This window comes from Malaclemys terrapin, chromosome 2 (genome assembly GCF_027887155.1).
Source record: "Malaclemys terrapin pileata isolate rMalTer1 chromosome 2, rMalTer1.hap1, whole genome shotgun sequence".
In the NCBI taxonomy this organism is placed as follows: Eukaryota; Metazoa; Chordata; order Testudines; family Emydidae; genus Malaclemys; species Malaclemys terrapin.
In genome coordinates this window covers 193,533,014-193,560,009 of record NC_071506.1, presented here as the reverse complement: position 1 = coordinate 193,560,009, position 26,996 = coordinate 193,533,014, and the positions used below count along the sequence as shown (strand labels likewise).

At 43.6% G+C, this 26,996-nt stretch overlaps 3 protein-coding genes across 10 annotated transcripts; 1 reads left to right on the top strand and 2 right to left on the bottom strand.

Annotated features, from left to right (window-relative positions):
• Nucleotides 1–550: 550 nt before the first annotated feature.
• Nucleotides 551–6,179, bottom strand: C2H7orf25 (chromosome 2 C7orf25 homolog). 8 transcript variants are annotated; one of them, XM_054019367.1, is made up of 4 exons: nt 5,879–6,035; nt 5,482–5,633; nt 2,928–2,977; nt 551–2,168 (listed from the first exon to the last, which is right to left on the bottom strand). In XM_054019367.1, exon 4 carries the CDS (start codon nt 2,150–2,152, stop codon nt 884–886), a length of 1,269 nt encoding a protein of 422 aa, XP_053875342.1. In that variant the 5' UTR covers nt 2,153–2,168; nt 2,928–2,977; nt 5,482–5,633; nt 5,879–6,035; the 3' UTR covers nt 551–883. The 8 variants fall into 8 exon arrangements, with proteins under 8 accessions (XP_053875342.1, XP_053875339.1, XP_053875341.1 ...); XM_054019364.1 differs by having other exon boundaries at nt 5,482–6,035; XM_054019366.1 differs by having other exon boundaries at nt 2,928–2,974; nt 5,482–6,035.
• Nucleotides 6,180–12,780: 6,601 nt separating this feature from the next.
• PSMA2 (proteasome 20S subunit alpha 2) lies at nt 12,781–21,257 on the bottom strand. The gene is made up of 8 exons (XM_054019170.1): nt 21,148–21,257; nt 17,907–17,983; nt 17,063–17,195; nt 16,411–16,533; nt 15,644–15,725; nt 14,173–14,246; nt 13,258–13,315; nt 12,781–13,175 (listed from the first exon to the last, which is right to left on the bottom strand). Exons 1-8 carry the CDS (start codon nt 21,189–21,191, stop codon nt 13,059–13,061), a joined length of 708 nt encoding a protein of 235 aa, XP_053875145.1. The 5' UTR covers nt 21,192–21,257; the 3' UTR covers nt 12,781–13,058.
• An 18-nt stretch (nt 21,258–21,275) lies between these two features.
• On the top strand, nt 21,276–26,119 carry MRPL32 (mitochondrial ribosomal protein L32). The gene is given in 4 exon segments (XM_054019169.1): nt 21,276–21,332; nt 21,334–21,640; nt 24,379–24,563; nt 25,525–26,119. Coding segments are annotated over 4 exon segments (789 nt in total). The 5' UTR covers nt 21,276–21,290; the 3' UTR covers nt 25,780–26,119.
• Nucleotides 26,120–26,996: the final 877 nt, after the last annotated feature.

Sequence of the window (26,996 nt, the reverse complement as noted above, 5' to 3'; positions counted from 1 at the left end):
CACATAGGAAATGTAAACAGCCCACAAGGAGAAGGGGGAGAATTTCTTCAGTGCAGCTACAGTATCAGGTTGCCAGAGGCACCCCCACGCAAGCCCTGGCATATTAATAAAAAGTGAAAGTGCCAATGAAACTCCAATTTCAGTTTTTTCCTGGGAAATTAAGCTATAGCCAAAACTCCTAAGTCTGTCTTCCGTACTACAGTCCAGATATACACTTTTTAAAACCAACAGAGGTTAAAGACTTAGAACCAGATCCTCAAAAGGCATTTAGGAATTTAACTCCTATTGAAATCAAATACCATTGAGGAGCTGGGCATTGGCATTTGTACACATGATCAGTTGGTATATTACAATCATTCTTTAGCATACTGAACATGTTTAACATGGTGCATGTTTTTCTAGTAGTTCACTTTATCCAGTAAATGAAAAATCAAATTACCCTTTTACTTATCCTATTTGTTTACATTTTGCAATCCTTTTTAAAAATTGTAGTCCCTCAAAAGGGGATGAAACCGTCACAGGGCACAGATACACTGGAAGCACGCTTGGCTTGAGTTTCTAACTGAACTTTTTAATAAGGTAGAACACAGTTAACATTTTCCACTGAAATGCAGTTATTCCCATGAATAAATTATTGTATACTCTATTGAGTTGAGAACAAAAATTCCACATACAGAGGATGTACGTTTTTTAACTTATATTTCTTTATCCATTACAACTACTATTTTCTTGAATTTTTCATTTGAAGGTAAATTACTACACGTATCAGGATCTGGCACACATAAAAAAAAGTATTGTTTTGAGAGTTCTATTTCTTGAACTGCCTCCACTGCAGCAGGTTTAAACAGTTATTTTAATGACTGTAATTAATTAGATGGCTTAGTCAAAGCCCACTATCAGCTGTGCAATTCTTTGGTAAAGGCATGGCAACAGACTCTTTGCTTTCAGTCAGTGCCCTTGGCTGATGGATAAGCACGCTAAACTTAACCCCTTGGTTAGCTGCTGCCCTAACAAAACCGCTGTTTGCGGTCATCGTGATGGCTTTTAAAGTGTCTCCTGTCCCAAAGATGGCTAGAGAGCGGCTATTGATTTTTGAACTAGCCACTAGTCTTAAGGCACGGTCAGAGGGCTGGTCTGGCACCACATTAATTCTCTTCATGAGAGAGATGGCTCGATCTTTCTCCCCAGGTCCTCCTAGAGTTTCTAAGATGGACTGAAAATCTTTGACTGCGGATTCACAAGCGAACAGCTCCTTGCCATTCATGAAATCCTCTAACTGAGGCAGGACTCTCTCCTTCCTTTCCTGTGCTGCCTGCTCCGTTAACACTTTCTCCTTAAAACTGAAGTAGCAGCCACCATAGCTAAGGGAAGAGACATATGTAATTAAAGTAGTGATGTCCAAGTTAACCCTATTGCACACATCTACTTTGATCTCTGTAGGAAACGCAATGCTGGCTACTAAATTCTCCCGGTCTACTCTGGTCACCTGCAGGACCTCAGGGCTTTCTTCATCAGATTCACTGGCACTTAAGTATCTCTCTTCAGTCAAGTGCTCTGCCAAAGAGTTAACAGCAACTACGTCTCCCCGCACGGATATGCCCATCTCTTTCAGCCTCTCTGCCATAGGACTGGACACACTATTATAAAAAGCAAAGATAATATGGGGGTTGCTATATTGCACTGGTTGCTGACGGCTCGCTTGCAGGAAGTCCTCCGCCTGCTCAATGATGCTTTTGTCGCCATACTGGCCCCGGCCCAGCCAAATATTGTGAAGAGCTTCAGCCTTTCGACCAATTGCTTTTACCCAAGTGTGGCCACCATTTGCAACAACATCTACCACCAGCATTTGCTTTTCTCCAAAGCAGTCTTCATAGGCAAAGACATGAAGGACACTGACGACCTCCTCCAGGTTCTCTGCTGACTCAATTATGGCTCGGAGATGTGTGAGATTGGTACTCTGCAGATGGGACTCCTTAATGGCCACCTTCCCCGCCTCCACCCTGTGCAAGAATTTCAACTCGGCCTTCAATTTGCTGCATAGCTTTGCTCCACCTTCTATACCTCCTTTCTGTGATCTGGAAAGGGCTTCTGCTCTCTTCATTAATTCCTTAGCAACGGCGATTCTCTCACAAAGCAATGACTGCACAGACATGTTGACAGCATTATTTCTATCAGATGAAAGCAAAAGAGATCATCATTACTACAAGTTCAGTGACAAAGACAATATAGAAAGAGGCTTTTCCAATACCATACATCGGAGCTTTGCACTGGATTTTGTGCAATGACTACCATAGTTATGTGGCGTGGGCATTAAAAACTGTAACACCTTGGCCAAGCTCTTAAAAAAAAAAAAAAATGACTAATGATTTGATAGGGCCTGATTTTCTGCAGACGAGTTCTCAGTGTTTTCAGAAAAATCCAGGCCTTTAAAAAGGTGTCTTCCATGATTCTTCTATTTGCGTGTCCAACATCCCTAACCGTTTCTGAAAAACTCAGCCCTCACTTCTAAGCTTATTCACACAATCAAATGTATACAAGCTTCATTGTGCTCTAAGGCGCCACCCTCTCCCTAAGTTTACACACTATCGTTCTAATTATTATTTTTAATTGCTTGTACTGCACCCTGGGAGCTCATTGTGCTTTACCATTTTTAAAGACAGCCTCCTGTCTCTCGTTACATTGTAGAACTGCTGCTAATTAAGCAAGTAAACCTAGAAGACTGTTGCATGGCTGACCTTTAATTAAGAGAGAGTTTCAGATTACAAGGTGTGTAGTATAGTGGATTGACTATAGGCCTAGGATCCAGGAACTCCTGTATGGTAAACTGGCTCTGTGACAGATTAATTGTATGGCATTGGGCATGTCATTCCGCACCAACCCATGCCCCCTTCCCCCCCAATCAGTATAATGGGTAGAATATTATTTACCTACTTCGTCATGGTGTGGAAAGGATCAGTTACTTAATATGGGAAGACTTCTGGGGGGGGGGGGGAGAAGAACACAGAGCATCAAATATTATTGCAAGTAGTTTTTGTATTTACCACAGGGTAATACACATATACACCCCCCTATCATTTTCAGACAAGGTTAGATGCACACTAGTTGAAGAGAACCAGGTGTTGATGACAGAGACAACTGGAACCAGACACAGGAACTAGGCACTCCCCCTGAATATGGATCTGCTAATGCAGGTTCTGAGCCCAGATTTGTGGAATCTTTGAGCCCATATGCAGTTGAAGCCACACTTACAACTAACTATCTCTACCCAATATCACCAAAAATCTTCTAAGCACAAAAATCCTTATTCAATCCATCATCATCATCGTCACATGACGAACTCAATCTCTTCAGGCTCTTCACCACAAAAAAATAAAGAAAATAGCAAAACAATCTACCTCTCCCACCACTAAGATGGCATTTAGAAACTCCTGAAGTACCTTCATTGGCTCCCTACTGCCTATCTAATCAAATGTAATCTCCTCACATCACTCTTAATGTTCTCTTTTCATTTCTAAATGAGTCTTCTTTCCTGCTGCCCCTTTTGCCTGATGCTTCCTCCGTCCATATCTGAAAAACCAGTTCTTCAGTGCTGCTCATCACAAAACCCAGACACTTCACAACAGCACTCCAGAGTTTATGTTAAAATAATCCTACTTGATTCCCAGTCTCCCAAGCCATCATTTGCATCTGTACATAAAACCGACCAGTGAGTACACTCAGTTTTGCAATAAATGTGTTGGCTATATGTTTTGATATCGCTACACAATTCATAACAGGAAAAATTAAATGCACGCAAATAATCACATTGTCATCATTGTAAGGTCAGACCAACGTGCAACATGGCAGAAATGAAGAACAACCAGCTCTGTATACTCCTGGGGGAATTCTGCACCACTGCGCGTGTGCAGAATTCATGTCCCCCACAGATTTCTTTGCTTCCCCGCTGAAATGTGACTTTCTGACAGGGAAGCTGCAAGGGCAGTCACGCCACACTCCCTAGCTGCGCAGACACATACACCGGAGCAGCCGGTGGAGAGGTAAATCACCACAGGGCTGGGGACACCCCAGCCACTGAGCTGGGATCAGCTGCTAATCCCAGCTGGGCTGGAGGCAGAAGAGAGTGGGACTTCCTCTTCCCGTGCAAGGAGTTGCTGGGGCGGTGTCAGATTCACCCCCACAAATCTCCCCCAGCTGCAGAAAGCTCAGCATCCTACCCTGCTTCCTGCCCCCAACCCTCCTCAGCTGTGGGGGGAGGGGTCACTGTGCAGGGAGCTGCTCCCCCATCTGCCTAACCCTCATGCTTTGGACCTCCCATACCTAGACACCCCCACCAAGCCTCACCCCAGACACTCAGAACCCCCCTACCCCTCCATACCCAAACCCCACCTCACTGAACCTCAATCCCTGCATCTAGTGCCCCTGGCACTCAGCCCCCCTGCCTGCAGACCCCACTGAGGTCCCTGTACTCAAACCCCCACCCCACCAAGCCCCATTCCCCCAGCACCCAGACCCCTCAGCTGAGCCCCAACACTTTCACTTGGAAGCCCCTGCAGGGTGCCATTGCTCCTCCCCCCGGCTACAGCCCCTACAAGAGCAGAGGACGGGAGCACGCAGCACAAGCTGGGGGTGTATCAGCACTAGGGTTACCATATTTTGTGCCTCCAAATGGAGGACACTCCACGGGGCCCCGCCCCCACCCCCCGCCCCTTCCCCAAAGTCTCCACCCCCTCCCCTGCTTCCCGCGAACATTTGATTAGCGGGAAGCCTGAAGCAGGTAAGGGGGGTGTGGGGGGAGGAGGCGCGGCCCAGGCTGGCCCCCCTGGTGGCTCCAGCCTGGGTCGGCTTGGGCCCTGGGGTGCCGGCCCCGGCCCTCGGCCGACCACCCCTGGCCCGCCCAGCACCGCCGGCCCCCGGCCGAGCGCCCCCGGTCCCCGGCCCGCCCAGCACCGCCGGCCCCCGGGCTCCCGGCCGAGCACCCCCGGTCCCCGGCCCGCCCAGCACCACCAGCACCGGCCCGGCGCCCCCCCCGGCCACCCGGCACCGCCGGCCCGGCGCCCCGCCCGGCCCCCGGCGCACCGCCCGGCCGCCCAGCACCGCCGGCCCCGGGCCAGCCCCCGGCCCAGCGGCGCCGGATTTTCCCGGATATGTTTGGCTTTTTGGGATTTCGCCCCGGACAGGGATTTGAGTCCCAAAAATCCGGACATGTCCGGGAAAATCCAGACGTGTGGTAACCCTATCAGCACAAACTGCTCTCCTTGCAGCAGACACCACCTGGAGAAATCACATGGGCGCAGACAGGGAGGAAGCGAAGCCACCATCTTAAGCCAGGGCAAAATGATTTAAATACCCGGCTGCTGCTCCCGTAGCAAGTAGCACCCTCCTCCCCCCCCCCCCTTTCCGAGGGCTCGCCCCCTGCTTATTGCTGAGCAGGTTCCCACCCACTTCCCCGGCAATCAAACCGCACCACGCCACGCCACTAACCCAGCAGCAGCTCGTGACTGCGTGTAACTAGCCCCAGGAATTGGCACTGAGCAGCTTCCTTTGCATGCCTGAGTTCAGGTGATTCTTCTGTGTAGTTTTACCCAATGCACAAAACCTCCCCTAATGCAGGGGTCTCAGGCTGCAGACTCGCGCTATAAAGGGGCATTGAAAAATATGTAGCAGGTTAGACATCTCATTGAGAAAGGCCACACAGCCAAATCCATCCATCCGTCTAAACAGGCCCTTCCACCTGCTTTTAAAAAAAGAGCCCCCACCCCGAGTGAGGTGCGTTTGGATCCCCAAAGGGTTTTGCCTGGGCTCCTGTCTCCTTAAATGGAGGGAGTGTCCCTAGCAAGGAAGTCTTGTTGACTGGTGTATCTCGACCCAACTGTGCTACCCTCAGTCTTTCTCTCGATGAAGGTAAATCCCTTCACCGGGCCCGTGCGTTAGTCTCGGAGTGTTCCCCCTCCTGGGAAGAGGGTTTTCCTCTGAAGTCCATCACGCTGTTCTACGGCTGTCCTTCCTCAGGGTCCCCGCCGCAGCCCGAGCGTGGGCAATACTTACACCGGAAAGGGAGGGGATCAGCCCCGCGGCACATGCCACGCTCCTTCCCCCGGTGCAACAGCAGCTGCTCCCCCTAAACCCATCCATAGAAAGCCAATGGCAAGGCCCACTCCGGCCCTTCCCTTTCGGCGAGCTAAGCGGAAACCCAGCCTGGCTGCCACACGCTCTACCTTCTCAGCCGCCTGCAGCGCCACCTAGCGATCCAGGCCAGGGCTTTACTGTAGGGATAAGCTGAAACCCCTTCATTCTTACCTTGTGTTTTTTATTTACTTTAGGGGGCTATAAGGGTGAGGGGTGCATTACAGAGAATTTATCCTGCCGCTACCATTCATACCCAGATCTGTTCGATAGCTCTAAAAACTAACCTCCCAAGAAGGGAATGGATATAATTTTTCTCTTCCTCTGGATAGAGAGAGTTACTTTAGCATTTGCCAGAATAGGCCATGTTATGTACCTCAGGCTGCAACAGACAGATTCCCCCTCCCTCCTCTGCTTCCGGAAGAATGTCACAAATCGCTGCCCCCAGACATCCTGCCGACCTTTCAAGTTAGTTCAGCTCATGATCTCTCACCCCGCACTCTACCCCCTCTAAAAATAGCATTCAAAAAGTAAGGGGGGAAACAAATCAGAATAAAGGGATCAGTATTATCTTTCATAAAAGCGACAGCACAGAAGTTACCCTTTATGACAAGAAACGATTTTATGATTTGTAAGGCCCAAAACAAGAATGCAGGGCCTCTACCTCCACTATGGGAGCTTCCTTATTTGAGACCCAATGGATCACAAGGACATCTCTGCTCCTCAGTGTTCGAAGGGGTGACACCTGGACCATCCTGGTATAACTAGTAGAAATATACAAGCAAACATGCACGAGATTCTCTGTGAAATTCTTTAGAAAGAGGGAGGGAGGCTGACTATGCTGTGCTGATACTAAACATCAGCTGTGGTCCAGTCTCCAGGGAGTTCCTGCATCTTTCAGACTGGTTTTAAATCATTTTTTCCAAATCCGGACCACTCTTAATTGACTGATGCCAGCATGGCCTCCGGCCTCAGTTTAAATTTGCACCACATCCAGGGTTGCCAACTTTGTAATATTTAAATACCAGATACAACAGCAGGAGTGCTGGAACCTCTGCTGCCCCGCCTATTCCCCCAAAGCCCCACTGCTTCCCCAAGGCCCCACCCCTCACCCTGAGGCTTCACCCCCATTCACTCCTCTTTCCCCTCCCGCCATTGCTCACTGGCCCAAGTTTGGAGGGACTCGCCTGCAGAGCCGGGGCTGGGAGCTGTAGTTGCCCAACATAGGTAGGAGGTGGCCCTGGCTGAGTAGGGGCTGATGTTGGTGATGACTTGGTGCCTCCACACCTGCATTTACCGGATTTTGGGTGCCAGTCAGTAGATCTCACCGGACACTGTCAGCTCCCCTGTTTGACTGGACTTTCTATTCGAAAACCAGACACCTGGCCACCCTAGCCACATCATAATCCTTCAGTCACCATAAACAATACTGCGACACTGGCAGGCCAAATGCCAGCTCTTGCCCAGGCTGCACACATTAGCTAAGATCTGACCACCTGATGCCATCAAGGCCTCCAGCCTCAGTTTAAATTTGCACTACAGTTAACACCAATATGTTAGTTATGCTCAAAATAGGTATTAGTCTTATAAGAATGCATAGGTGCCAACTTCCCCTCCGGGGGAGGGGGGGTGCTCGACTCCCCCCCCGCCCCAGGTCCTTCCCCCACCTCCATCCCTTCCCCAAAGCCCCTGCCTCTACTCTGCCCCCACCCCTACTCCCCTCCACCCTTTCCCCAAAGCCCCTGTTCATTCTGCCCCCACTCCATCCCTTCCCCAAAACCACTGCCTCTTCCTGTCCCCCCCCACCTCTTCCCACCTTGCCTCTTCACCTCTTTCCACCCCCTCCCCTGAGTGCACCCTGACCCCACTCCTCCCTCCCCGAGCCAACCTACACACTGCAAAACAGCTGTTTGTAACAGGCAGAAGGTTCTGGGAGGGAGCGGGAGGAGTGATCAGCGGGGCCACCAGCGGGGGAGAGGCACTGGGGGGCGGGTGGGGCAGGGGAACTCAGCTGCAGGTGGGTGCTAAGCACCTGCTAATTATTTGCTCTGGAGCACCCACAGAGTTGGTGCCTATGTAAGAATGTATTTTGACTCTATGAAATGCTTGTAAGTTGTTGGATGCATTAATCTCACTTGTAATGTCTGTATTCCCTGCTATAAGAAAATACTTAAGCTTTGCTTTATAACGTTGAAAATGTTTACTCTGGCCTTGTGAACTCAGGCATGGGTCCCCTTCCTCCACCCATCCAGAATAACTGTCAAAATAAAATGGGTTATCAAGGACCATTGCAATCCAAAGGATTGGTTAATGACCCAATTATACCTAGGAAATGCTAGGTGCTAGGAAGCTTATTCTGTGGGCATGAAAGCTGAATGAAGGAAATAAAACGAAACCATAGGAAAATTTCTTGTCTTTCTGGCTGTTTGAACTCTAAAGGACCAGAGACTCTAAACTGAAGCCAGAGATCCCCAGGAGCTGCCTCCTGGATTGCCCTGAAAGACATTTTGAATGGACAGATCACTCCAAAAGTAACCTTTGTATGATGTGACCATTTATCAATAAGTCTAGTTTGTCTGGATGGCAAGATAGACTGAAAGGTTTAAGGGGACTGTCTGTGACTCCATGGCAGAATTGTTAGTGATCCAAACTGGCATGGGTGTCTGGAGGAGCAGAGCAGCTTCCAGGACTGGGGCCTTACTGAAGAAAGATCATGTAAGTCAACACATGGAACGGGGAGTTAGAACATCTGTTTGTTTCTTTTGCTTTTTTGTGGCATTCACATTACAGCACTGTACATCACAACTTTATAAGTTTTGCAATGCAATTCTAGGCTCTGGTACATCTGTTGAGCCACACATGAAACCCTATTTGAAATCAAACTTGGAACAATTCTAACTTTGTCTTTCCCCTCCAATATTGTTTAGTCTCTCTGCTGCCAATATCTCACACATTAGCTACCATACATTTCTGCTAGTGGTTTAGAGGCTGCAATTTTAGAGAATGACATAGCAGCTGTTTCCAAGATTATTGTCTAGTGGATTATAGCCAAAGACTTTGATATTCATGAAGATGCAAGACAAACTGTGCCAGCTGGAGACTAGCACCACTGTATACTTTACCACAAAATATACTTCACTCTTGAAGTGCTCTTTATTTTTGCATTTGATAACATGCTCCAAAACTAAATTACCATCACTTCAAAATAACCAATTTTAAAAATTAAAAAGTGTACACTAGTTACATGTATTTTTAACTTTCCATTAAAAATCATCTTTAAAAATTTCTAGGCCAAAGGGTAAACACCTTTTAAAAAGACTCCATAAAGATTAGGCAATTATTTTAAATTGACTTATTTTCAGTGCAGCTGTCTTGGTACAGTGGCGTAGTTTCCACAGTAGGAGTAAGCTACGGGTCACGATGGAAGAAAACGGGTGGTGGTTCTCTACCAAGCTCTGCCTGTGTGAATCATTAAAATGAAATACTCCTCACCGTAGGCTGTGCAGATGCTCAAAATATGATTGTGTGCACTCATCTGAGCTTCACAGGGCTTTGAGCTTGGCTTCCCATTGATATACCCATGGGAAGATGCCCATGCATGCTGCTAGGATCCTTGGACATGCCTCTTTCTTGACTAGGGGTCCAAAGGAGGGGGGGGGGGGAAATCACCTCTCTCCATGTAAACTCTGCAGATTCATGATCTTCCCTCTCCTGCCTTAGCTGAGGAATGAATAGTTACCCAGTGAGGATTTAAATATCAGTATGGTTATTTGAGTTCACATCCCTTAGAGCTATTGTTCCAGTCTCCTCTCTGCATCAATTACACACTGTTCAAAGACTTTCATAATACAGGGTTTCTAGGCTAGTAGATGGGGGAAGCTGCAGACATATTTTGATTTTAGTAATTTTTTGAGTCCCACATTACATTTTCATAACCAAAGTAAAGAAATGTGGTCTATATGGTCTACGAAGTGGGTAGACAACCAGTCGAAAAACCATATCAAAGAGTAGTCATCAGTGGTTTTCTTTGAAACTCTGAGGACACATCTAGTAGAGTCCTACATGGGTCTGTGCTCCGTCCAGTACTAATCAATATATTCATTAATAAATTCATGCTTATAAAAGTTGTAGATTATACCAAGATGGGAGGACAGAATTAGAATTAAAATCCTTTTGAATTCTAATTGGAAAATTTGTTTGAAATCAACAAGATGAAATTCACTATAGACAAGTGAAAAGTACTACCCTTACAAAGGAAAAATAAATGCCCAAATACAAAATGGGAAATAACTGGCTCATCGTGGCTCAGGGTCATAGTGCATCACACATTAAATATAAGACAATAAAATTCAATTGCAAAAAAGGCTAATATTCTAGGATGTATTAACAGGAATGTTGTATGTATGCCACAGGAAGTAATTGTTCCATTCTACTATGCACTGGTGAGACCTTAGGTGAAATACACTGATGCCCAACACTGGATACACTTTAACAAAGATGTAGACAAAGAGGCCAGTAAAGAGCAACAAAAATGATAAAAGGTTTAGAATACCTGGCCTATGAAGAAAGGTTAAAAAAAACTGGCCATGTTTAGTCTTGAGAAAAGAACACTGGAGGGGAATACCTAATCATAGTATTCAAATATATTAAAGGCTGTTATAAAGAGGATTGATCAATTGTTCTGCATATCTACTTGTCTTACCTTTAATAATTGGCTTAATCTGCAGGAAGGTTCAGGTTAGATATTAGGAAAATCCTTTTAACTATACAAAGAGTTAGGTACTGGAATAGATTACCAAGGGAAGTTGTGGAATCCCTGTCACGGCAAACTCTTGTCAGGGACCATCTAAGTATGTCGCACATCAGTGGAGGGGGACAGAGTAGATGACTTTTTTAGGTTCTTTCTAGCCCTACATTTCCTTTACAAAAGGTAAGATTCTAGAGTACAAGATATCAGCGTGAGAGATGTGCTGGTATGCCGTTCTGCCACATAGTAGATGAAGCTTTTGAATTAGCACATTATTCTCTTCCTTTCCAAGTGGCTTTTGAGGGCACTGAAGGCATGAATTTAAGATTGTTTTTTTTTTTTTTTTTCCTTCGAAGACATTTGAGAGTGAAATTAGTGCTTCTGAGAGTAAAAGACTGAAAGTAAAAGTGAACTGGATTGGGTGAATCTAAGTGCAGTCTTTGGGACACAACTTTATTGCTGTGACATGTATGTCAAGGCTACCTGCTACAGAAGATCCTACTTATCACCATGTTTTAAATTAGTAGGAGTCCTTTAAGAAAGGCCCAAGGAAGAACTGCTGGAACACTGTCACACGAGTTAAGTAGTTTACAAGCAAGTTTCTGCAGACCTGGTTGTTGCTTTCACACCAGCAGCCTACCAAATTAAGGGCTTGTCTACACTATGCAGCTTTTAGCGACAAGACTGTCGACACAGCCTTGTCGCTAAGTCAGCGTGTATGAACGCTGTTATTTTTATCGGGACAAAATACTTCCAGCCCCGCGAGTGGCATTAGCTTTGTTGGCAGGAGAGCGCTCCTGCCGACAAAGCCGCGTTCACACTGCCACTTGTGTTAGCAAAACTTGTGTCTTTCATGGGGGGCTTTTAAGTACCTGTGAAAGAAAAGTTTCATTGACAACATCGCAGTGTAGATAAGCCCTAAGTATCTGTCCACTCTTTTACATAAGGAAAATGATCCTATGTACCTACTGCGCTTGGTCATTTTAATGTCAGTGAGAGATATTCGTAATTTTAGGTAATCTAAACAATCCGCCAATAGCACTCACTTTGAGAAGGACTGTAGATCAGATTATTTTGTGCACTAAAAATATATTTGCTTCTATGTTTCTTGTGTAATGCAAATTCAGAGTTCTACATAACTTTGAAATGATACCAAAACTTGTCTAAAAATAAAACACTTGAGTACCCAGTCTCACACTTGTGATTCACAATTTCACTGTTGCTTCTAAAGAAGTTCTTGACACAAGTGTCCCATTACTTCACGCAAGTTAGATTAACACTTCAAGGGTACTTTACATAGCTAAGCACGATTCAATGATTATTTTAAGGCATCCCTTTTCCTTTCCACCTACTGTAGAATTTTATTGATAGTACTGGAAAAATACTGTGTGCTTGATAGCTAGCAGGATCTTTATTTTCCCACATCAATTCAAACAACAGTACTTCAACTGTGAAAAATGCAAGTTCTTGAGCTATGAAAAATGCTCCAGTAACAGAACACCTGTATTAGCAGACATGCAAGTTGATGGTTCAATCATTCTAGTGTTCCAAAAGCAGTATTCTTACTGAACTACATGGGAGATCCACACCATACCTGGAGGACTTGGCTCATTCTGCATTATATGTAACAGAGATTAGATAATTCCATGTTTGGACAAACTTCACTGAAGCCAATTGTATGGGCTTTTTTATATTACACTATAAATAAAGTCCTAATGCTAAGTAATATTCACATGCTCTCACACGTGTTTAAAAAAACTAAAAGTAATATCAATTTAGTTTGGCTGGCATAGCTCCAAGGCTGAGGCTATATGTGCTTGTTACTAAAATGTATGCTTCCTTAATAAAATAATTATACTGAAATTGAACTTTATATAGAAAATTGAAGACAAACATTCCGCACAAAACTGTGCCTTTTGTATGTTTTATTCATTAGCTTTTATAAGCTTTTATTATAACACTTATTTTTGTACAATTTCATGTACAAAGATTCCATGTATCAATGGGAATAATTCTTTGTATTAAGATTCCAAATATCAGTTTTAGGACCAGAGCATTTGCATGGATAATATTTAAAATATCAGTCAGACAAACCATGTAGAAATAAGTATGCAGAAACTGCAAACAAAAACATTTAGGTAGCAAAAATTAAAAAGATCCGTGTGAATCCACACAGTCTTGCTGACTACTATGCTATCGCAGCCAAGTAATCCTTAACCTCAGTTGGAGTCAGCCTTCTAAACCCTGCTTCATTACAGATCCCAACTTCTATGTTATCTTCTGTCATTTGCCCTTCAAAGCTTTCCTGTTAAAGAGAAAAGAGAATTTCCTTAACTATATCAATAATTTCATACAACAACAAAACCTATTTAAGGTATTTCTCTAACCTTTAGTGTTAAGATAGCTGTGTGAATGGCATCTTCAAGTTCCAAATCTTCGTTGTATCTACAAAAAAGAATGAGATCACAGTTCTGTATGATGCTTAAAATATTCTCTCAAAGACCACTAGAATCCTCATGTATTTAGAGTTTCACAGACATGCAACTTGGATTAGAATTATTCCATTAACCTGACAGTATAGAACAAAGCCACTTCAAACTTATAAGATATTGAATATAACCTGTTTGTTACACTGGACCATTCCCCTCCTGCCCTCTAACAAACACCCCCTCACAGCCAGGCCAGTCAAAAAGTTTGTGCTAGACAAGCAGAAACATTTTTCTTTCAGTTTTACTCAAACTTCTAGTATCTTCACTTTAACATTGTATTATAAATATCAGAACATCTAAAATACTGTAAATGATTACACATTGTAATCTGGCTGTGAAATTCTGAATTTAGCTAATACAGATGTACATATCAATATTTTAGGACAGTGGCTCTCAACCAGTGGTACATGTACTCAGGGAGTACGGAGAGGTTTTCAGGGGACATCTAGATATTTGCCTAGTTTTATAACAGGCTACATAAAAAGCACTAGTGAAGTCAGTACAAACTAAAATTTCATTCAAACAGTAACTTGTTTTTACTGCACTATATATACACTCTGAAATATAAGTATAATATTTATGTTCCAATTGATTTTATAATTATATGGTAAAAATGAGAAAGTAAGCAATTTTTCATTAATAGTGTGCTGTGACACTTGTATTTTTGTGTCTTATTTTTTAAGCAAGTAGTTTTTAAGGGAGGTGAAAGTTGGGGGTACGCAAGACAAATCAGACTCCTGAAAGGGGTACAATAGTCTGGAAAGGTTGAGAGCCACTGTTTTAAGAGTTTGATAGGTAATGCAGAAGCGTTACCTTTTTTCAAGGAAAGTTTTTCCATTCACATAATTTTTTCCCATTGCTGTTGCTTTCCATGCAAAGTAAGCCCCCTGGATAGATGAAAACACATTGAATTATTTTCATGTGATTTATTTAATCTAACACTTACTAATCACTCAACTGATTTGTAAACTAAAATACAATAGTTTCTTATGAAAACTTTTTGGTTTGGATATTTAAGGCGCCTAATAGCTATACAAGACTCTGAAAGAAGGGGTTTTGAGGACTGGCTATTAAATGTTTGCTGCTAAGAAAGTACAAATATTCCTTTATTTAAGATACTATGTACTTTCAGTTGACATTTTACCCCCTTCCTTGAAAGGTGAATTTTATGAAAAACAAAAACAAAAAGAAACAGCGATTAAAAACCATTTCTATTTGTGGCTCGTTGAACAGAGAAAATTTTTGAACTATTGGGAAAGATGGGAGACAATTACACCATCTATTACAGTGCATTTTATATATTATTGTATGATAAATGAAATTGCATAGCTGTTTTGTAATGCATTATTTAAACTATATTTTGCCTCTCAGAGCCACATGCTGCTCTTAATCTGAGCAAGAACTCCTTTTAATGTCAGTGGAAATTGCATGCATCGAACAGGATAAAATATACTCATATCACTTTTCCAAGGCCATAAAGCCTTTGAAATTTTACATTAATATGTTAGGTACATTTCAGTTTTTTAGATTTCATCAAGTATCATTACAATGACTAATTTCCTTCATTGAATACTAGAGCTGTGAACAATATATTTCTTGGTTGGCTGCCAATTCTCAAAAGTCAGGACAAAAAATCAGTTTTGTATCAAACCAGAAACAAAATTTCAGCAAGTTCCAAAGTTTAAAAAAAAAAAAAAATACACTTCTGGTCACACTAAACGTTTTGTTCTACACAAAATGAAATGTTTTGTTTTGATTCTGAGCTTTTTTTAAAAAAAAGCTTTTTGAATTAAATAAAAAGAAAATTTCAAAATAAAAAGTTGTTTCAAACTGAAAAAGCAAAATGTTTTGTTTAGAAGGTACTGAAATTAAACATATTGACTGGTGGGTACGTGTCTCTTTTAAATGAAAGACTAGGCAAAATTAACACAAATTCATGAAACACTTCCGTGTTGTCAAGTCTGCATTTTTCACCCAAAAAAGTTTTGTTGGAAAAATTTCATCCAGTTCTATGAAATACAAGTAGTATATATTTAAAAAAAAATGCTTGGCCACAGAACAGTGGACTTTCAAAATAAGTTTACAGTCCTGCACTGCAAGTGTGAATAAATAATTTTGATCATGTTCCATGTGAATTAGGTGAAATCTGATCACCTCCTAAGGTGATCAACTTTTTCAGTGTCCAAAGTCTTCCTGCCCTGAGGGTACCTCACAAGCACACAACACTTTGAACAGCGCTCTAAAAGCCAAATACTCAGTTATTTTACAATTGCAACATACTTACAGACGGATCAGACTGAAATAGATATGGTCGTCCCTCATTCCAGCCACATATCAACAATGATACTCCAAAAGGACGTACACCACTACAGGGAGAGAAAGAAAAAAACCCACAACCATTGCTTAAATCTAAAATTATCTATTTTAAAAGTTTGTAAGACCACCCTTAAATGTATCATTTGCTTTCCCAATATTCATTTTTATAACTAAATTAGCCATTATAAAATCCTTCCTCCTCACAATCTAATTAAGATAAGATAACCATAGTAAATCTGTCCATTTTAGCATTGTAATACACAAAAGGGCATCTCATTGCCTCCTTTTTCTTAAATAAAATTTTAAAAAAGAACAGTGAATGGGGGAAGTCCATAGTCCACAAATTTAAAATATATGGGGATCTATGACCTTCACACTTTCAAGACACTTAACAGTACATTCCACCCACTATCACATGGACAGCTAGCAGTTCCTCTCACCCAAACTACACTGCAAGAACATTTCTTGACCAAGAGAAGTCCTCCCTCCCTTTTAGGCATAAAAGTGTCAATTAACAATAAACTTCCACAGCATCTTTCACCTCACATAAGAAAACACCTTACGAAAATCATCATGAGTTAGATAAGTATTTTACAGACGGGGAAACTTGAACAAAAAGGGTAATTTCCTATGTATATGATAAGCAGCCCTGAGGCAGGAAAGCAGAAATTTTAGTAAAAAAAATATTTGGTAAGAACAGACAACATTGCAGCTAGTTTAGTAAGAACTATTTACCCAGACTGTGTGTACTCCTGCATCACAGATGCAATCCTCTGTACTAGTTGAGCTGTTGGAATGGGCTCATGGTAGACCAAGTAATATTGCTGGGCAAGCTTCCGAGCTCTGTGCACAAGTACTCTACAAAAGAGCAAAACCAAAAATTTTAAATTATAGGAAAAAGCTAAAACATCTATGACACCTAAGCTAAAAGCTCTATTATAACATAGGACTAAACAATTCTGTATTTTCAGTGCCAGAGTGATCTAAGGGAATGGATACATGTGTTCCACTGGGATATATTATGCACCAACTTAAAAGTCACTCTGAGACATAAGAAAACATGAAACCTTACTTGATTTGAAAGGATTTCTTTCATAAAAGTTTGATTCTCTATTTTTTATTCAATTAAGTATAAATGTTTTTATATTTATGATTCAATTAAGATATTTGTGTTAAGAAAAAATTTATAACATTATATTACATACCACCATCATGGTTAACCATTAAGAGACAACTGATGGCTTCAATATTCTTGGGGAAATGGATGAGGGAGAGCTTGGAGATCAGAAAGGCCTATTTGCACCAGTGCCTCCAGTTTTCATGAATTAAAAGATCTAAATCAAGACCAATACAAACACCCTCTCGAACAGCAGCAGTGTTCTCATACCTATAATCAGGACCCATGCCACTATATACCAGGCCTATATGTTTAGTAATTGATTCTACTTTGTGTACACTCCTTTCATCATAGAGAATGGATTTCTGTTTCTTCTCAGTTGCCAACACCACACCATTTGCAGCTGGAAAGAAAAAGACATTTTTATGTTTATACATTCAATATAAAACAGTTATCAAGAGCAGCTGAAGCACGAAACAGTTTTGCTAGCATGTGAAAAATTTTCCCACCTTCCCATAGCTCTTAAGATTTACATTAGCATATTAAGCAGTCATCCTTGAGAGCAGCTACCCCACCATACATAGGTGCCGAGCATACCGCCTTCATCTCTCTTACCATTTTAAAATGTATATAAGGAAGTTGTAGCAATTGCTACATTAGGTGTAATTGTTATGTAAATTAGTTCAAAACTGAACTACCTACCCAAGGATTAGGAATCAGAAGAAAGATTTTTATGTCTATTAAATCTCCCTCTAAACTAGAATATTTACTCAAAATGTACGTTCCTCATAAATGTATCTTTGTACAGTATTTATATTCTCTTCAGCCTTCCCCTTTTTTAAATTGTTTCTCTGAAAATCAACGCTTGGAGATATGATGCCAACCAAAAGCATGTGAAAATTCATCTAAAAAGGAAAAAAAAATGAAATTCCATGCTATTTTATAAATCACCTTTCCCTAGACCTCAGCAGAGTAATTAGGAAATATGCATTTTCAAATAGCCGAAAATCTGTTGAGATTCTCCTTCCAGACAATGCATCATACTAAAACCCAGAGCATTAGATCTAGCATTGGATTAGTCACATCTTAATATACCTCTGAAAATTTCTTATACCTTTAATTCCAACTGATGGGGCCCCTCCAGCAACTGCTGCCAAAGCGTATTCAATCTGAACAAGTTTACCAGAAGGGCTAAAAAGAACACATACAATTCAGCTATAAGATACTTTATTAAGAAAATATTCTCAAGTCTTCATTTGAAAGATAGACAAATATACAACATTTGTTTTTCACCTTTTGAGATCTAGCATCAAGTAAGGCAGATCACAAAGGAAAGTAAGTCTGGAAGTCTTACTCTAGCTTGTAGAGGACCTGGATTGGTTTACCATAGATTTTGCTGTTGCAGAATTCTGTCATGAATCTTCTGTGATGCCTACTTGCACTATACCTGATGAAAATTGTTTTCTAGAAACCAAGTAAAACACAAAGAAGCAGGTCCCAAAAGCATATGTTCCCTTCTTTTCAACTTTACTCCATTTTATTTTCAATTAATATGTAGAGCCTTGCAAATCCACGGGTATCCGCTTTACAGCCATGGACCATTTTTGCAGATAGCAGCTTGGATGCGGATAAAATTTTTGTATTTGCACAGGGATCTGGAGCAGGTGGAAGGACCTAGACTTCCCACAGCTGCCAGCGTGGCTCTCCCTAACCAGGGAGGGGGTGGAGGGAGAGGCAGATGCACCTCGGAGCCCCAGTCCAGCCATGGTAAGAGCTCGGGGGTCAGCTGTGGTGAGCCATGGCAGATCCTCCACCTGAGCAGCCCCCGGCCCGTGCCCAGGGCAGGTGGAGTATCCGTGCCGCGGTTTCTCACACCTGCCCGACCGGCTCTTACTGTGGCCAAGCTGAGGCTCCTAGGCATACCCCCGCCTCCCCACACTGGCGCCAGATAAGGGAGAGCCACACGGGCAGCGGGTACGGAGTCGCAGACCTTCCACCCACCCTCAGCTGGGCAGGGATACGGCCATTGGCTGCTCTCAGCCCCCACCCCCACGGCTGCCTAGGCTCCCCGGCTGGGCTCCACACTGGCCTGGCCGGAGGGCAGGGGAGGGGTGAGGAAGAAGAGGGGGAGGGATCTGCCACTCTGAAAAGTGGACGGGTGAGGCCAGCCCCCCGCCCCAGGTCACTGCTGCGTGGTGACCTGTGGAGCTGTTTAGAGCTCTGCAAATCCATGGCTATCTACAGATATTCACAGACAATTTTTGCGGATCGGATGTGGATATACATTTTTGTATCTGCACAGGTCTCTATTAATAAGAGATTTGCACTTAATTTAATGGTCTCACTTAGAAGCAGGGCATTGGTTCTTGGCAAACCCAAGGAAGCAGAAGACTCAAGGAAGAATGATTGTCACGTCAATTTTTTTTCCCCCCTTGTCTGTTTTTACCATACAGATTTTTGAAGGATGGTTTGGGCCACATTCGACAACTGAAAAATACTTATTCATCCTCATAGTCAAACTAGGGAATTTACTAGTGTGGGTTTACAAAACTGGCAGTTCAACAGGCCACCACATCAACCCTTACTGAATGGTAATGAAAAAAAAAAAATTCCACAGAAGGGTGAATAAAACAATCACTTGTTCCAGGCTTAAAGTGAATTTGTTTATACAGGGTCATCTTAGTGCTTACCCATTAGGCTTAAAATACCTAGACTTCTTGGAACAACAGGCAGACCTTCATCTAACCAAGTGATTATGTAAACTGAGTGGCCATCCAATGTACTGTTTATCTGATCTTTTGAATTACACTTTAAAACTGGTGGTCTTGTCCTCTTTTTGTGGACATCAAAGAGAGCACTGTACTTTTTGTAGGAACAGAAGTCAGCCCTATGTACTTGGCCAAGTCTTCCCTTCACCCAACCACCCTTTTACAGTGTGGTGTATAACAGCTAGTTGCAGCCTTCCAGCCCAGAAGTGGCTGCATTTAAGTGATGCTAAATGTACGTAGTTTGTGAAACTTTTTAGGGGACAATTCTATAGATGTAATATTGATATGATGTTTGTGACCCTGCAACAATGGGTTTTAGAGAAGTGACCCAGCAAACAAGAATCTACTCCTATGCTTTTGCCTATGAATTATAAGAAGTAAATACTGCAATATGTATTTTGAGCTCTCTACACCTTGTCCTGAACAAAAACACACACAAAGGCTATGACCATCGGCAAATAGATCCATACATATAATACTGGACACTACCAAAGTGGTTTGAACATCAGCTTGCACAAGAACAGATTTGTTTTTGGACTGTGATAATGGCATAAAAACAGTAAATGTGATGTAAAGGATAGTGACCTGTAGTATTAGTTTTTACTTTTGGGGGGGGCGGGCGGGGGAAGAGAAATGAAAGGGAAATTCTAAATTTAATACAGAAATGCTTCATCTGCTGTATTTCAATAGAGCTTAAGTCAACACTTTGCTATAATTGAGAAAGTGCCCACATAATCTTATTGGAGGGAGGCACTCTAGAGTTGCAGATTCCCGCTTTCGGTTTCTGTTTTTGTGCTTCCGTGGAGTGTTTCTGGTTACTCTGAAGCAGCTTTCTTAAAAACAAGTCTGCTTCCTCTGTTGGTTTACGTGAAGTGGGTATTTCTGAGCAGAAATCAAGTTTTACAAAACACAAATTGAGCCAGGGAGGCCGTCTAGCGCGGCGGGGGGTTTGGATTTTGTTTAAGTTTGTTTTTAACGTGTCCGTCTTCCCGTCCTACTACATACAAGTCCACGCACCCAGAGCAAGCTGCCTGCCCCGCTGCAGCCAGACAAGCCCAGGAACCCCACTATGGAGTCGCGCTCCAACCCCCTGTGAAGGACTCGGGTCACTTTCTAAACCGGTCCTCGGGCAAGCAGGGTCCGGATTCCCCAGCTACTGTCCGTTCACAGAAACCCCTCGCTGACCCGCATCGGCACCGCCGCGGGGCCAAACCCGTCCCCCGGGGCGGGGAGCGAGGCCCCGGCAGGCTGGGTTGGGGCCTGGTTACAGCGGCGCTGAGCTCCGCTCACAGCAATGGCAGCGCCGGGGTGTCAGCGGCGGAACCCAGGCGTCCGGCTCCTGCTTCCCGTCGAGCCAGGGCGGCCCGGCTGAAAAGTGAAACCTCCTCGCCCGCCGGCCCCATCTAACTCCCGCCGCCCCCAGGCCAGCGGAAGGGCCCGGGATGGAGATGGGGGAGGGGGCGATGACTGTGCAAATCCCACCCCACGCTGCCGCCCGTTCCCGGCCACGAGCCCCCGCCCCCCGCAGCAGCGCGGAGACCGGCACCGCCGCTTCCACCTCCCCGCCGCGCCCCATCTCACCGCTACCTGAACGTGGTGAGGGAGAAGCTGTAGCCGCGTTCCGCCGCCATCTTGGTCCGAGCCCCGCTGCAGCGCCGCCGGCCTGAGTCACCTCCCACCGTACACCGACTCCGACCCCTGATTGGCGGAGACTGGGAGGCTGCGCGGGCATGCCGGGAATTCCCCGTCTTCACGCGCTAATTAGCTTCCCTGGGGCGATCGCGAGACATGCTGGGGCTTGTAGTCCGATGGCTGTGTGGAGGGCTGCGCAGAGAATGCTGGGAGTGGCAGTCCTGCGCCCTGGAGCTTGGCGGGCGCGAGAGGAGTAGGGGACTCGCTTTCCCAGGCTGCCCCGCGGGCTCTCCCGAGACCAAGCGGCCTCTCTGTCTGCGCCGCGAAGGGAAGATGGCGGCGCTGGTGGTTTTCTGGTCTCCGGCGCGCGGACTGCGCGGGCTCATGCAGCGCTGCTGGGGGCAGCTGGAGCGGAGTCTCCTGCGGGGGCTGCCCGCCCCTCCCTGGGGTAGGTAGAGCCCGGCCAGGCTTTCAACCCCTTGCGTCGACTCCCGGCATTGCCCCCGTCTGAGCTGCAGGCTCCCGAGCTCTTGAGGCTGCGCTGCCTGGGCTGTGCGCCCTCCGTCCCGACCTCCCGGTTTGCAGGACCTGAGAGATCTGCCCTCCCGCTCCCCCCAAACCGGGCATTATCGTCCCTGCCTCGCCGATGGGGAGCCGAGGCTCCGCGAGAGCAAGTGACTTCCCTCCGGGCACACAGGAAGTCTGTGGCGGAGCCAGAACTGACCCATTTCCTCTCAGCCTCGGTCCAGTAGCTTAGCGAGACCATTTCCCCTTCCCAGTCCCGTTTCCCTTGCGGTGCGCGATGGATGCCTGTCTGATCATGTGATTTCTAGCCAGCAGAGGGGCGCAGTTCTGGACCAGCTTTCCAAGGGGAGATGTGGGGGCAAGCGAGCTAACTGGGTTCAATGTTGAGCTTGATAAGTTCATGGAGGGGATGGTATGAGGATACTGCTTACAATGGCATGTAGCCGATCTGTGACTGCTAGCAGCAGCTGTGATGGGATGCTAGATGGGGATGGTTCTGAATTACTACAGAGAATAGGGTGGCCAGATAGCAAGAGTGAAAAATCGGGACGGGGGTGGGGGGTAATTGGCACCTATATACGAAAAAGCCCCAAATATCAGGACTGTCCCTATAAAATCGGGACATCTGGTCACCCTAACAGAGAAGCCTTAAGTGTCTGGCTGGTGGGTCTTGCCCACGTGCTCAGGGCCTAACTCATCACAATATTTTGGGTCAGGTAGGAATTTCCCTCTGGGTCAGATTGTAGACATTTGGGTGGGCGGGGGTCGCCTTTCTCTGTAGTATGGGGCATGGGTCATTTGCAGGTTTAAGAGTGGATTCTCTGTAATATGGAGTCTTTAAATCATGATTTGGGGAGTTAAGTAACTCAGCCAGAGGTTATGGGTCTATTACAGGAGTGACTGGGTCAGGTTCTGTGGCCTGCAATGTGCAGGAGGTCAGACTAGATGATCACAATGTTCCCTTCTAACCTTAAAGTCTATGAGTCTGTAAATCCAACCATGGAGACTACAGAAACTCCTCACTTAAAGTCATCCCGGTTAAATTTGTTTCGTTGTTACGTTGCTGATCAATTAGGGAACATGCTCGTTTAAAGTTGTGTAATGCTCCCTTCTAACGTCGTTTGGCAGCCGCCTGCTTTGTCTACTGCTTGCAGGAAGAGCCCCTTGCAGCTAGCTGATGGGGCTTGTAACCAGGGTGGACTGGCAGCCCCACTATCAGCTCCCCGCTCCCCTAAATTCCCTGTGCAGTAGCTGCCTGCAGTTCAGCTATGTCCCTCCCCCCACTGCCATATGCTGCTCCTGCCCTCTGCCTTGGAGCTGCTCCCCGAGACTCCTGCTTGCTGTGCCAGGGGGGTGGGGAAGAGGGGGACTAATGTCAGGGTGTCCCCCCCTGCTCCTGCACCCCGCTTACCCCATCTTCCATAGAGCAGGGCTCAGGATGGAGGGAGCTTGCAGCAGCTGTGGTCTCAGCAAGCTGATCTAATTAACAAGGCAGTGTACTTAGGGAATGCGCATATCTCCCTCCATTCCTGCTGCCTTGCAGAGTGAGAGAGTTAACCCTTGAGGGCTCAGCCAATTGCTAGTTCATCATTTAGCAGTAAGGGAAATATCCCACCCTCTGACTCCTCCACCTCAACCAAGCTTCACAATCATCATCACTGTGTACCAGTATTAAATTGTTTGTTTAAAACTTATACTGTGTGTGTGTGTATATATGTGTATATATATATATATATATATATATATGTCTTTTGTCTGGTGAAAAAAATTTCCCTGGAACCTAACTCCCTCATTTACATTAATTCTTATGGGGAAATTGGATTTGCTTAACATTGTTTCGCTTAAAGTCACATTTTTCAGGAACGTAACTACAATGTTAAGTGAGGAGTTACTATTTTTAGAGCTATACCTATCTCATAGAGCTGGAAGGGACCTCGAAAGGTCATCGAGTCCAGCCCCTTGCCTTCGCTAGGCAAGACCAAGTACTGATTTTGCCCCAGATCCCTAAGTGGCCCTCTCAAGGATTGAGCTCACAACCCTGGGTTTAGCAGGCCAATGCTCAAACCACTGAGCTATCCCTCCCCCCGAGTTACTGTATTGTCATCTGAAAGACTGGAAGAAGTCAGTTTACAAACCTGCGTAACCACCCACATTTTCATCAGCAGAATTGAATCTAGGGAAGAACTAGATTGTATGGCGGTAGTCATGTGTGAATAGGAATCTTAACTGTACTTCTTGTGAATTTTGTAGGTTTGTGGCTTGTGTTTTTTTGTAGTGCTACAGTTCTTTTCAGAGATAAATAAGGAGACTTAAAGTGAATGTTTCCTAGTTTTCTAATGTTAGAGTTTAGGGTTTTGAAGTCCAATCTTCCAGAAGGATATGGGAAAAGAAGGTATTGTTCCATAGCAAAAACCTGAACTGTGTGTTAATGAAGTTTTTTGTATTTAATTCAATCTTTATATAGTCCTAGAAATTCTCCTTCTTTTTATAACATTACAAGTTTAACATTTATTAAGTTAAGAGGTCAGCAGAGCCATGCTCATGTAAACTGCACTATTTTAATTTGCCATGTAACATATTGCAAAAGCATTGGATTCAATTAACTGAACTCAGTAGTTGTAGGCTATTTCTGACGCATTTTTTTTTTCTTGTTTTCTGAAGCACCAGCATTGGCTGTTCAGGCTCCAGCTACTCTTCCTGATCCACTGGAAGATATTAGGGAAGAAAGTAACAAGGCTCCAAACTTTTTAGATAGCATCTTTTGGATGGCAGCTCCCAAGAAGAGACGTACTATTGAGGTGAACCGCTGCAGAAGAAGACATCCTAGTAAACTTATAAAACTCAAGGTAATCTGTCAAATTTCTGTTAGCTTTGCCATCTCATTCATTGCAAATAACTTTTTTTAAATAATGCAGTATGTTTATAAAACACTTACTTTGTGCTCATCATTTTCTAAAGCTCAAAAAAGATAATATTCCTTGATGGTGAGAACTCCTTGAAAAACCTCTCTGGAAATTCTCTATAAATATATTTAAAATATTTATGCCACTTAAAGTACATCCTAAATGTTACATTCAAAATATGCAACCTTAAACTACATTTTAAAATAAGAGTACAGTTGAGATCCAAACCAATAAAATATGAAATCTCTTTATACATCTCAGTGTGAGTGAAATGGCTAAATATCCTGCATATGAAGATGAGCTTGTGTGTTTTGGAGCCCAATCCTGCAAACATTACCAGGCGTAATACTTTAGCCATTGACTTCAAAAGGACTTCTTGTTATAGTAAACACTTGTCCCAGTGATCATTTTGTAGGATCAAGCCCTTAACTTTTGGCCTGAGAATCTATACGTTTTGCAAATTGGTAAGAAAACAAAACCCCAAAACACAAAGTTGATTCACTTAGTTTGGTAAGTGGTTAGTTCGTAATTTTATACCTGATGCTATACAAATAAATGGAACTGTGGTATGCTTTAAAGTCTTTGTAATATGAAATTGCACTACAATTCTCTACTACTAAATCTTTGCTTTTAAGTTTTTAAGTGGGGAGAGATACCAGGTTCTTTTTTTATTCTGATGAGTAGTAGGCCTGCATATCAGTAAAATTGGAATTTGCATGGCAGTATTCCATGTGGTTGCTTGTGGGAAAATCATATATCTCACTAAAATTGAAATGAGGTTTAATGGAACAAATAGCTATTGCTCATTACCTTCACCCCGCCATCTCTTAGCATTTTATGAAGTTCTTCCCTGTTTGTCCCAACTTCTTCACTTCTAAACTTCCCTTGTTTTGTTATCTTTTAGACAAATATAGATGTTTGTCCTGAATGTGGCAATCTGAAACAGAAGCATGTCCTTTGTGGCTATTGTTACAAAAAAATTAAAATGGAAACTGGTCTCATAAGGATCCAAATAAAGGAAAAGGAAGCAGGGCCATTTAATGCTCCCACTGTTGAGACTGTAGTCTTGTATGAGGGAGAGAAGCCCACAGAACGAGATGAAGGCAAGCGGATCATTGAAAGAAACAGAAAACGTCCAAGCTGGTTCACACAGAATTGATTCCATGGAACTATAGAACTCCATGTGGTCAAAAACAGTTGATACTTCAGGAAAGAAGAAAATGTTTATCAAGAACATTCATTTTTTTAGTTCACTTAATGCTAAGATGGGAAGCTGTCACCTTTTGGAAAACCTACTTCAAAAGCATTTCCTTTATGTGGGGTTGAATGTCATTGCCATAGTGTGGCAGTGGGAAATATCTGAATGTAATAGCATCGTAGTTGTAAAAAGTATGCTTTAATGCTATACTACTGTAAATTTAAATGGTGATTTTTACGTAATGGCATAATGTAAAATACATTCACAGCTGTAAAATAAAGTATATTAAGTTCTGTAGGGAGAGCTGTTCTCTACTTTTTTTTATTATTTATTTATTTATTTTGACTGCTACTCTGAAAAAGTTGTCTGGCTTTTCAAAATTCTTTTGATTAGATGCCAAGAATATGAACCGAGAAAAATCAACTTAAAAAATGTATGAAGAGCATGGGGAGCAGGGGTAATTTTCAAGTTGGGTCTCTATGAAATGGAGTTGTTTGAGCTTGGAATTTCATTGAGTGTTTACAGCAAGTCATCTAACATCTCTGTTTATCAAGATGTGAAGTAGAAACTTATCTTAGAGGGCTATTACGTGGCCTTTAGTAATTGTAAAGTACTTTGAAATCCTTGGATGAAAGCACAAACGTTAATATTAAGTATACTCACTGGAAACATATTTTGTAAGGACAATAGCAAATGGCGGACCACAGCCATAAGACTTGATCAGGTAAGCCACAACTGAGTGATCTGTAGTTGTTCCAGTAGACCAGGTCCCCACTGTTTTGAGGGCCAATCTGCATTCTCCATGCTGAACTTTTTTGGGGTGGGAAGAAGAGAGTACTTCTTTGCAGTGAATATGATGCACGGCTCAGGCTGTTACTCTCTGCAGGGAGGATGCAAAACCACCCTCCCCTGGCAACTTTTGCTTTCTAGTGCCTTCAGTTAAAGCAGTCAACTGAATCCTCACTTTTCCCATTACAGTGGTGATCTTATATTAAGATTGAGACTGACTCACTGTTTAAATATGGATTTCTCCTCTCCCCTTCCCCCCCCCCCCCCCCCCAGTACTCTAAAATGTTGCACTTGCTTTGGATTATCTTGAAAATTGATCTGTTCCGTGATGGATCAGGGAAGGGTTAATGATCCAAATTTGAAGTCATTTAAGCAAAGGATTCCTGAGA

Excerpts from the sequence above, each read along its gene's own strand:
- PSMA2 (XM_054019170.1), bottom strand. The coding sequence starts at position 21,191 with ATGGCGGCGGAACGCGGCTACAGCTTCTCCCTCACCACGTTCAG. Across the intron at positions 17,984-21,147 it reads TTCTCCCTCACCACGTTCAG|CCCTTCTGGTAAACTTGTTC; the intron begins GTAGCGGTGAGA and ends TGTTCTTTTTAG. Across the intron at positions 14,247-15,643 it reads TATTTCAGTCTGATCCGTCT|GGGGCTTACTTTGCATGGAA; the intron begins GTAAGTATGTTG and ends TCATCTATCCAG.
- C2H7orf25 (XM_054019368.1), bottom strand. The coding sequence starts at position 2,152 with ATGTCTGTGCAGTCATTGCTTTGTGAGAGAATCGCCGTTGCTAAGGAA.